Raw genomic sequence first — 11,823 nt, 5'->3', positions numbered from 1 at the left:
TAATTAGGCCTATTATTACTGCTCTTTACCATGGCTGACACAGGATCAAAGCACAGAGAAATGAAAGTCAGGTCCATGGAAACTAGTTTTGCACTGAATCGCCATCCGATCGTTTCACTATAACGACACAGTCTCTTTCACTGGTTGACAATTTCCCTACTTTCACTCTGCAATATGATGATATTTTACAGTATGTGACTAAATGCACAAGGCCCCGACCGGAACCGAAATAATACCAAACCATATTAATACGACGAAACCATACTTTACTAGCTGTATAGCACCAGAAGATACCCTGCAATCATGGAAGGCGCTATATCAATGTAATGTTATTTCTTAATAACGATTTAAACAGGGTTTAAGATAAACAAATGTAGCTAACAGCAGTTTTTTTATTTCAAGTGCGTAACATAGCAGAATAAGCGAATTTGCAATTGATGTACCATCAGACAACTACACTGCTTTGTAAAAAAAAATTGCTAATTGGTCTTAACACTTAATGCTAGTTTCGGGCTCGTATGTATAATTAACCTTTGTATAACAGATGCATGGAGAGGAAGACACGATTAATGGGCGATCATTATAGAAATAGCGAATTCATGGTGGAAGACTGAAAAAAAAGTTGACAAATCATCACATTTAAACAGCGATTGTGGAAAATAGGGGCTTTTATTAAAGAATACAAATCTAGAAAAGTACAAGTAGGAAAGTGCTATACATTTGAATTGGTCCCAAACTGCAGAACGAGCGTAGCTACCAACATGCAGATCTGTTACAAGAGCTTTATCATTCTTTAACAACAAAACACGGACTAAAAGCTTGCTTAAAATTTGTGGCAATAGGTCTAAGTGGAATAATTTCGTCAAGACGCAAATTCACCTGATTTCTGATGGTATCACATTTTCAAAAGTAATTAAGACGAGGGAGAAAAATTAAGTTCATCATCAGGAGACGTAATATTATTTGGACAGAGCTTGGTCGGACTTTTTTAAAAAAATTAACCATAAATCTACAAATGTTCTTATAGATTACAAATAGTTAACATACTCAAAACGATAGTTCATTCCCCAGCTGGGTATCTCTTTTTTTTCTAGTGTTGTAAAGATAAAAGTTCAAAACACTTACACTACCTCTTGGGATTCACCACTGTAATTTTGGCACAGTTTACAGAGAAGGATTTAGGGACAAAACAATGACTTAATGATATCTTGCTGGTGTTTGCTTTAAATGTCTATCCTTGTGTGCAATGCGCTGTGTTTACTGTCGTGGTCCCAGTAGGAACAGTGCATCATGGAGAGGTCTGCAGGCTGCCTGGCGCAGGGGAACTGCAGGCCAGCTCCACTGCTGGAGGAAGGCGGGGGAGCAGGGCTGAGTTGCTGGGGATGGGGATGGTGATGGTGGCTCATGCCGTTATAGGAGTTCACCATGCTGGGCAGGGCCATGCTCTGCACTCGCGAATAAGGGTTGTAGGACGCGTGACCCGAGAGTCCCTTCACATTTACAGAGCCCACGTTGCCAGTGGCCATTTGGCAAGAGGCGTAAGACATCGGCGCAGGCGGCTGCCCGAGAGGCCAGGAATTGTTCATGAAACTCGACTGCAAGTACTTGGGGGGCCCGATGTAGCCGTAGCTGTCACTGGCGAATAAAGCCGTCTTGCTGTGTTGGAAATGGGTGGGGGGTGGTCGGAAAGGACGCTTCATCCTTCTCCTCCTTCTGTAGTTCCCTTTTTCAAACATATCTTCACAAGCCGGGTCTAGAGTCCAGTAATTGCCCTTCCTCTCCCCGCCACCTTCCCTGGGCACTTTGATGAAGCACTCGTTCAGGCTCAGGTTGTGTCGGATGCTATTTTGCCAGCCTTTCTTATTCTTCTCGTAGAAAGGGAACTTGGTGATGATGTACTGATAGATGCCTGATAGAGTCAGCCGTTTCTCGGGGCTCTCTCGGATAGCCATAGCAATGAGGGCCACATAAGAATAAGGTGGTTTCTGCGTTGGATCGGGTTTCTCCGCAGTCTTGTCCGGAGATGACTCGCTCTTGACTCGCTCTTTGGAGCTAGAAGTGGAGATGTTGTCAGTCATCAGGACCATAGTGTCATCCTCGGGGTGCTGGTAGGTGGCCATCGTGAAAACGAAGTCCTCGCTTCCCACTCTTCCCGCAAATACAATGTCACTTTCCGAAATAATTGCACTCCCGCCCCTATAAAAGTTGCAGTACAAGTTGCTTGTTGATTGAAGTCCCCGGTCTGCACTCGGTCCAAAGTCTGGTTCAAGTTCGTGGTCAGTTTTGTTTTAACCGCAGTGCAAATATAATGAATGCTTGGTTACGAGTATGTTACTGTGATTGTACAGCCCAAACTGCGGGTCTCTATCGCTTTAAGCCGTGCCGTTTTCGTCCCTTTGCCCAGAGAAAAATGCGTCCTCCTATTCGTGAATCGCTTAGCCTATACACTGCTCCCGTTAAGTGTAACTGATCATACTTCCGCTTGCGTCATTCCCTCCCTCAACCTCCCCCTCCTGATGAAATATCAGGACCTCACTTCCATGTAAATATCCATTACATCTAAGTGGGACGGACTTTTAGGGCGGCTATTCTTTTTGAAGTTAAATTCATGGAAAATACAACAGCTGTTTTAAAATATATTCACATGCACTCATATATATCAGGACCATTCTCTTTTTGCAACCCACGCAACTGTAGATTAAGATTATTATCACCGAGGAAGGGAACTCAGCACACACCACTGCAAGGAAACGATATCGACTCCCGGATCCCCGGGGAAATCCGTCAGGTCCTCTTGGGTCACCGAGAATTACAATAATGCGACAATAATCACATATTTCCAACGGCCCCATCACATGCCTGTGTGCAAGAAGTGCACAGTTCTCGAAACGCTGTTTGCATTGTTCTGCAATACGTCCTGTTCCGGAGCGATAGTGACCTTATTTTTGAAATGAAGGGTTAAGGAATCGGTGGTTCAGCTGAGTGTTACATGTGTCACTGACAATATGGATAATGAATGGCATTTAGAATCCGCAAGGAAAACCAGCAAATCCAGTTTGCATTGAGCGAAATCAGATCACATGGCAGTATGAAACTAAGTGAACCATACGGGGCACGAATAACTTGATTTATTCACACTCTGCGCAAATAGCAGCTTGAGGAGGGTAATAACCAGCAACTGTGAAGTGGGTCTATAGTTGTCGATTTTGCAAACAGCCCCCTCCCCCTCCCTACACAACTAATCATTGGAGTAAGACTTTTTTTTCTGGTGGGGAGTAAGTGGGTGAGGGGGTGGCCGACCACCCAGAGCGGCAGTGTCTATGAGGCATTTCCACGCCTTGGCCCAGGGCAGGTGGACCAGCATTGTTCTGTGTGTCATCACCTCGTTCAGATTCCCCAGAGGAGATTCCGCAGCTCCAGCTCCGAAGCATCGATATTTTTTTCCTCTCCCTCTCTCTCTAAACCCCCCTCCCAGTGTATTTTTTTAAAAAAAGGAAGCAGTACTGGCAGAGGAACGTCTGTTAATCGAGGTATTTCTCTCTTTTGTTAATACTTTGATGGTGGTGGGTGTGGGTGGGGACAGCAACTTGCTGCGAGCGCGGCTCGAGGGAAGCCTGAGGCATATCGCGGCGGTTTGACGAGTGAATGAACCCTCTCAGTACAGGCTCGGCGCTGTTCCACACTGCTTCAGCAGCAATGATAGCAGGGTGGGGGTGGAGGGTGTGGGGAATCATGTGGCAACAGTTTTGATTTTGGTATGACTTTCAGTGCAATTTCCGCGACAGTTGCTCTGATCAAAATTCAACGGTTAGTCGTTTAACATCACAGTAAACTTGACCAGTACACACGTCCGTAACGTCTTTGAGAACTGACTGATCGTGGGGCGAATTGTCAAAACCATTGCAATCACATGTTCTACCACACCTCGCCAAGAGACTGAAAGACGCTCAAAGGATGTAACCTGGGGGATTGGTGTGTGGGTAAAAGAGTGGGGGTAGGGGGAGAGCTGGTTGGCGTTGAAGGGGGAAGGCCCTCTTTGACATATTTACGCTGACTGCAGGCTGAAAGGAGAATTATAGACAGTACCAGGACCTGGTGGTTTGAAATGTGTCGTGCCTCTCTGTTGTTCACTAATGGTACTGTCAGCACACCTGAACAGAAGCCGCCGTTAACGTTTTCTTCAGTGTAAGTTGAACAGTCTTCCCTAGTCCAAGGATAATTACGTCTTCACGCTTGCTAGGGTAGCGAAGGGCTGTATCTTTTTAAGGAGGAGTGGATGCCTTGTTAGCGCTTTTTATGTGGATTTTCAAACAAAAATAGTTGAACTGCAAACCTTATGTTAACTGCAGCTGAGAAAATATATAACGGGAAGGAGGAACCGAACAACTCGTTCAAGGCAGTAGCAGGATGTGTCTTTGAAGATGCCTCTGTGGGTGAAAGGGCACTATCCTATTGTTAGGGGAACACTCTTCCAACCCTCCCGGTTCCGGGCACCACTACGGCCAGACACAACCGTGCCCGCCAACACTCAAAGAAAATAAGCCAGTTCGGTGCGTTAGCAAAAGCTTTAGAGTCACTTTGCTGCTGCCCATGTCATCGCAAAATAAAAATCTTTCTATTAATAATCTTTAGAGATGTATTTAAACAACAAACCCCCACCAAAGCTGCCATACAGCTTCTGCCATAAAGTAATCAAAATTATTTCGAAATGTTTCAGACGGACACCCAGTCCCCAATCTAACAGAAATTTGTTCGATCCTGTATGTACCTTTGCTTTTGTTTGAAATACACACGATGAGAGGAAAGATATACACCAGCCAGACGACGCTTCGGAATCAAGCTTGACGAGACAGGGAATGGCGGGAATCAAATATGCCGTACCAATGCAGTTGAAAAATAAGGCCATAAATAAACGGACATTTTTCCTAGCTACCATCAGCTCTGAGGAAGGGTCACTCGTCCCGAAACTTTAAATCTGATTTCTCTCCAAGGATGTTGTCAGACCTGCTAGGCTTTTCCAGCATTTTTTTTGTCTCCGAAAAATAAGGGCTCTTCTTTTAAAGACGAATTTATTTTTGTTCCCCCCAGAAGTTTGTGAGTTATTTGGAACTCCCTTCCCCAGATAGCGGTGGAGATGTGATGACGCGGAGGGAGAGAGATATTGAATACTTTTAAGGTCGAGGTAGACCAATTCTTGACTAACGTGGGAGTTAATATTTATCAGGGGAGGTGGAAATATGAAGCTGAGGCCACAATCAGATGACCGAATGGGCTCTTTCTGTTCCCAATTCACATGTTTACATGTGTAGGCACTCTGGACTCGCTCAATAGCTTCACTGGGAATCAGATAGGTTCTCAAAGTTCTTCAGCGTCACTGTTAAAAGTAATCTGGTGGATGTTGGATTCTGCCTCAAAGTTATGAGATAGCTGCTTACTTTCACGCCCTACTGGTCGATTAGACACTGGATATAGGAGCAGAATTGGGCCATTCGGCCCATCAGGTCTGTTCCCGGCCTTTTTTAAAATTAGATTCCCCACAGAGTGGAAACAGGCCCTCCGGCCCATCAAGACCACACCGCCCCTTGAAGCATCCCACCCAGACCCATCCCCCTCTACCCCACACACCTCTGAACACTACAGGCAATTTAGCATGGCCGATCCACCTAACCTGCACATCTTTGGACTGTGGGAGGAAACCGGAGCACCCGGAGGAAACCCACGCAGACACGGGGAGAATGTGCAAACTCCGTACGGACAGTCGCCCGAGACGGGAATCGAACGGTCGGTCCCTGGCGCTGTGAGGCTGCAGTGCTAACCACTGAGCCACCGTGCCGCAACCATGCCGTCATGGTTGATGTTTCTCAACCCTATTCCCCCAGCTTCTTCCCCTAACCTTTGTTCCAACTACTAATCAATAACCTATTTATCTCTGCCTTAAATACACTCAATGACTTGATCTCCACAGCCCTCTGTGGCAATGAGTTCTACAGATTAACCACCAATTGGTTGAATGAATGCCTCCTCATCCCTGTTCTAAAGAGTTGACTCTTCACTCTGAAGCTGTACCCTCGGGTCCTGGTCTTTCCTAGTAGTGGAAACAACTTGTCCACATCCATCTATCCATGTCTCACAGTATTCTGTAAGTTTCAATGTAATCTCCCCGATCCTTCGAAACTCCATCGAGTACAGACCCAGAATCCTCATCCGCTCCTAGTGTGATGAACTCTTCATCCCCGAGATCATTCTTGTAAACCTCATCTAAACCCCTTGCACGGCCAGCACGTCCTTCTTTAGCCCGAATAACTGACTTGCCTTTTTTCTTTAATCTGCGATTTCAATAACGGGAGGATTGCTCACATTAAATCCTCCCGGCTGAATTACAGGCATAGGGGGAAAACTGTGAAACGGGACCACTCAGCAATGTAAGAATTAATGTCCTTCACGCGTTAAACACAGACACATCCTACTGTTCAGCGCTTATCCACGTATAAAGCGTTTGTCTTTTTCCTACCACCACTCCACCTCCGAACTCGTCCATACTTGGCTGATAAAACTAGAGACTGCGTGAGAAGGGGTAGCAATTGAAGAACTGTATCGCCGGGCGTGAAAGCTGATCAGCATTGTCAAAGAGTTCTGTGTTTTCAAACTTGACTTAATGTATTGAACGAAATGTTACATTCGTAATTTAGGGGGAAGAAAGACAATGGGATTGGAAAAGTAGAAGAATATATCGAGCTAGTCTTTTCCAACTGGTTGAGGAAATTACATCCGCACGGTGGAATTAATCTTAAATGATGACAGCCTCTATATTGTCACAAACCTGCTGCTAAAACGTCGAAAGGGCGTCCCCGCCCACTAAACACACCTCGTTTTCCTGAGTTAAACAATGATGACTCTTCGAAAATAATAAAGTGTGAACCTGGATGAACACAGTAGGCCAAGCAGCATCTCAGGAGGTGCTGTGTTCATCCAGCTTCACACTTTATTATCTTGGATTCTCCAGCATCTGCAGTTCCCATTATCACTGATGTCTCTTCGAAGGATGTTTCATCAATTTCAAATGGATACTTTCAAATCTACTCCAAATCACATTTTACTTAACCAGTAGGTAATGACAGAAATAGTCTCAATCAGGTTATGTATCAGGGTGATTTCTTTTGCTCCATTTTATGGCCGGGAGAGCATCTCATCAGATTCCTGGCTTCACAGGAGACTCTACATGCTAATGAGTGTCAAGATATGATGACATCTGCGATATATTGACACAATAACTGCTCTGTCATTCTCATGAGCCAGAGGCTCTACCTTATTGTTCACATTTAAACGTATTGCTGTTTCCTTTAATATCCTGAACTGTGGCGTTTCGATGCAACTTCGGGGGTGGTGCACGGCAGGCATAGTTGGGAATCGCAATTCTAACACTTCCATAAAAAAGCAGAAAGAATTAATCAATTCCATCTGAAGGACAAGTGAACACTTCAGTGCCCTTAATGATGATGTTTTGCATCTTTTTTTGGCCCAACGTTATCAGGGAATTACAATTTTACAGTCAATTTTATACGCAGATAGGGAGTTCAAAAACATTAGAAGCGATATAAATATTAATAAAAAAAGGTAGCAGTGTCGAGAGGAAAATAAGCGTCAAACAAGTCTTGATCTCAGATGTTAATTATCTGCAGGAATGATCCAGTAGGCTAAAGCTTGAAGGATTTAGTACTTAAAGGGGGCTCGGTTCCTTATCACGCTGTATTTGTCGCACTATCTATAACCCAGCATCGGAAGGCAGTGAGTCAACTTGCAACGGGCTTTGAAATCCGGATCTGGCCCGTTCCCCTCAGCATTTCTGGAAACAACATAACGCCTGCATATCTTCTCACCTTCGAGAACTAACTCGGTACCGCAGGTTAAACACATCTCTCTGCATTCTAAGTTTGAATGAGGGGAGGTTTAAAGCACAGAAGGAGGCCATGCGGCCCGTCTTCTTCATGCCGAGCCCTTCTCAGACAATTTAGCTAATTCCAAGAGCCCGCCTTTTTCCCGCAGCCCAGCACTTTTCTGGCTAAACAATTATCCCCCCCCACCCCCCCAGTCTCGTATCTTGCAAGCTACAATCGAATCTGCCTCCATTACACTTTCAGGGGGTGTAAGAAGAGTCAATGGCCTATTGAAATGACCCAGATAACGTTCTGGTGACGTGGGTTCGAATCCCGCCGTGGTGGGATTTGAATTCAATTTTTAAAAAATCTAAGAATCTAATGATGACCATGAAAAACCTGTCTGGTTCGCTAGTACGGAAGGAATCTGCCATCCTTACCTAGTCTGGCCTACATGTGACTCCAGAACAACAGAAATATGGTTGATTCTGAACAATTTGGTATGGTCAGCGACATCCTCATCCCGAGAATGATTTAAAAAATCCGGACCCTAAATTTTGGTTGTGTACTATTGTTTTACCTTGATTTGGCGTTCGATCCTTCAGTCAAACGGTGCACTTCCTCCCTAACCCGTATAATTTATTAGCCCCTTCTTCAAAATTCAACAGCGTGTATATTTACGCCAAGACCCCTCTGCTGCTGCTGCTCCCCATTTAGAATTATATCCTTTATTTTAAGTCTTTTTGCTCCGACCAAAAGGTATGAAATTGCATCTGCCGCGTGTCTGCCTACTCCGCTAGTCTGTCCGCTGATAAAGCCCATCACTCTCCTTTCAAAGTCTTTTTAATCATAAGTGAATTTTGAATTTGTGGTCTGCAGACTCAGGCCTAGGCCATTAACACAGATCAAGAAAAGAAATTATAGTATTACCTTCCCCTGTGAATTTATTGAACGAAAAATAATTGCCCCTGCACCCTGTTTCCCGTCACGCAGTAGCTTCGCATCCATGGTGCCGGGGCCATATTATTCCAAAAGGAGGTGGCACCTCAACAAATCACAGGAGGAAGGAATATTGAGCGAGGGAGCTCATGGCGTGAATGTGCATAACGTTTCAAGTTAATGCTGGTAATTTAAAATACCTTTATTATGTTATATGTAAATAAACCGACCACAAATCAATTGTCAGACAATATTGGCATGAAAGGATGATGTTAGTAACTACAAATGGTCAGATGCATCCCATTACTTTTAAAATAAACATTTTAGTTAAATAGATTTAAAACGAATCCAGTTCAAAAGTATTACCCCAGAAGTATTATGATTCGGATTCAACAAATAAGCCTGGTAGTGGGAAGTTAGCCGTGCAAGTTAGCAGTGAAGTTACGCTGCCTTCATTTACTAATGTCTACAAATTAAGCTTAACAAACTGGGATCTCAGCATTTTAGAACGATTCATCTGGATCTTGGTTAACTGGTGTTAGAAAGAGGCATTTTAAAGAAAAAATTGGGAGGTATTTGGAGTCTATTATAATTTGTCCAACGGTGAGTTATCTGGCGGTACCTAGCTTCTTTGGAGCCCCTGAAATTGATCTGTGTGTGACACAAGGAGAGGGAATTGATGTGATACTACAGTGTGAATAACTGACACTTTGAACTGATATTGGTCCTTTTCATGGCGAATGAAGTGTTATCATAGCCGCCTGTGGACGGGAATGATAGATTTATTAACTCATAACATCCAATCAATGGAGGTATTTGCTAATGAGAAGCAGCTGTAGTACATGAAACAGGCCCACGAAATGTTTCTGTACGTTGCTCTCCTGGATCTCAAGTTCATTAGGGTTTCTGAAATATTTAGTGCTGGCCTGAACAGTAACTGATTGATATTGGACCATCATCCACTGTGTAGGAGAAATCCAGGATTGTAGCAATGACTGTCCCTTAAAAAAAAATTCACGAAACCTTTTAATTACTTTTCGTCCGGTGCTCGGATTCAGGCTCCTCGAAATACCTTTGTAATTGGCAGAATTGTGTTGGATAACATCTTTAAACGAAAGTTCAGTTTCCTTTACGAAAGGCAAGGGGACAAGTAACATACGTACACCAACAGATAACCGACCCGAGGCATCTCTTTATGTTGGCCTCAGCATTTTTACCGATGACGGATTTACATAACTCACTGTTGGGCAATTACTTATTTGGCTATTCCAACAGATGTTCAAAGTTTCCTTTCAATATATTTTCTGCAGTCCCCTGAAGGTGAGAAAGTTTCTGCTTCTAATTGGAGCTTCAGGCTTCATCACTCTTTCAACATACCTTTAATCTAATGAAAAACGATGAAGCCATAAACTATCTAAACACAGATTTATGATATACATTATACATAAGATATGACAGGTAAAAAAAACTTTGTCAAGTGCAAGAAATCACCTGTACTATAACTCTAGCTTTATCTCATGATGTTGATTGGTTGAGCTATCATTTGTCAATAAGGATAATATACATAATAATACTTGTTCTAAATGCAGTTATATTTATGAAAAAAAACAAGAGCTTGAAAGTAGTTAAAATTCGATTTGCACCGATCAAAGAAGGACTACATTGCCGTGAACTTTAACCCAGGCAGCACGGAAAAAGTAAAACAGAACACATACCACAGAGTCATCCATGCAAACCAGGCAATATCCTGAAAAACACAAGAACTCTTCTGCAGTTCAATGGTATATATAGAATGGCTACTGTATTGATAGTACTGGCTCTTATCGGTTACTTCTTGTTATATATATTGATCTGTTCGAGCAATGGAATAGTTTTACCCAAGTACAACGCAATACGTTCCAGTGCAAAATAGAATTTCACCAATGCACGATTTAAGAGTTTCTACAAATATTCAAGCAAAAAATAGATTTTCCACTCCCAAAGTCCACATTTTAGCTGTTTGTACAAGTTAACACGCAACACAAATTTTGCTTCGTGAAAGAACATTAGCCAGTTTCACTATTACTGCAATAGACACAATAATTAACAAAACGAATGTGACATCGATTACACGGTGTCTAAAATGGTTTAATGTTTGCATTGATTAAATTTATCAACAAATACCTCAAAACTAACGTTAAATGATTCACTGACAGACATCCCAGAATTACCAATCATCCGTAGCACTGTTCTGCTTTTAAGAAACTGGAATAATTCGGCGGAATTCCCATTCAAATAATGATAATTTTAATGCATTCTGCTAGTCAGTGGCGAAACTGACTGAGCTTAACAGTGTGAAATGTAGTTACATTTTTAAGCAATTAGGAATCAGACCGACACGTGGGCGTTTAAATAATACTCGTGCTAAAGTTGGAATCTATCAATTCTTCCCCGTGTAAACCAGCACTTTGATAAATTATTAACCCGCTTTTGGAAACCATACCACCCGAAGTTTTAAAAATATTCAAAAGTTGGACATTTCTGTTTCGGGATAGAGTCGAAACTAGACACTTACTGACAAACGAAAGCTGCTGCTTGGTTTATCAATAACCTACCGCTCAGGTATTGAACTGCAGCATAATTACCAAACTAATGGAGCAGGACTTGCGAACAAAGGAGTGACTTTATGCACAATGTAACTGCTTTCATTTGTGGAAATGATGTGGCTACATTAGAGCCTATGTCACGCCAAGGAGGCAGTAATATTTCAAATTCGAGCTTTTATTCCTTACACGTGGAACTTATTTCCCCTGTAACTTGGATTCTATAAACAGATGTACGGAATTGAAAGCCACAAATGAACTGAAAAGTTTTTCCAGACAACATTTGTGCAGAAGTAGATCCAAAAGGTGAAGAGGCTGGTCACCAAATAAGACACTTCACCTCGACTGGCTAATTATCATTTTCACTCCCTGCAGTTTATTTTGCCTGTTAACTTAAAACGACGTTTCGTAAATGTAATTTCATACAC

At 42.8% G+C, this 11,823-nt stretch overlaps 1 protein-coding gene and 1 long non-coding RNA gene across 2 annotated transcripts in view; one reads left to right on the top strand and one right to left on the bottom strand.

Moving 5' to 3' along the window:
• Window positions 1-650: 650 nt before the first annotated feature.
• foxl2a (forkhead box L2a) lies at window positions 651-2,430 on the bottom strand. Its single transcript, XM_048542306.1, has one exon. It carries the CDS (start codon window positions 2,118-2,120, stop codon window positions 1,224-1,226), a length of 897 nt encoding a protein of 298 aa, XP_048398263.1. The 5' UTR covers window positions 2,121-2,430; the 3' UTR covers window positions 651-1,223.
• Window positions 2,431-3,185: 755 nt separating this feature from the next.
• The window catches only part of LOC125458031 (uncharacterized), a 64,095-nt gene continuing 55,457 nt past the window's right edge, over window positions 3,186-11,823 (top strand). The window contains exon 1 of the long non-coding RNA XR_007248726.2: window positions 3,186-3,530. This is a non-coding gene — a long non-coding RNA (uncharacterized LOC125458031). The remainder of the gene's footprint in view (window positions 3,531-11,823) is intronic.

This window comes from Stegostoma tigrinum, chromosome 14 (genome assembly GCF_030684315.1).
Source record: "Stegostoma tigrinum isolate sSteTig4 chromosome 14, sSteTig4.hap1, whole genome shotgun sequence".
Taxonomy (NCBI): Eukaryota; Metazoa; Chordata; class Chondrichthyes; order Orectolobiformes; family Stegostomatidae; genus Stegostoma; species Stegostoma tigrinum.
The sequence above is the reverse complement of the archived record's forward strand: the minus strand, read 5'-3'. Positions and strand labels throughout refer to the sequence as shown.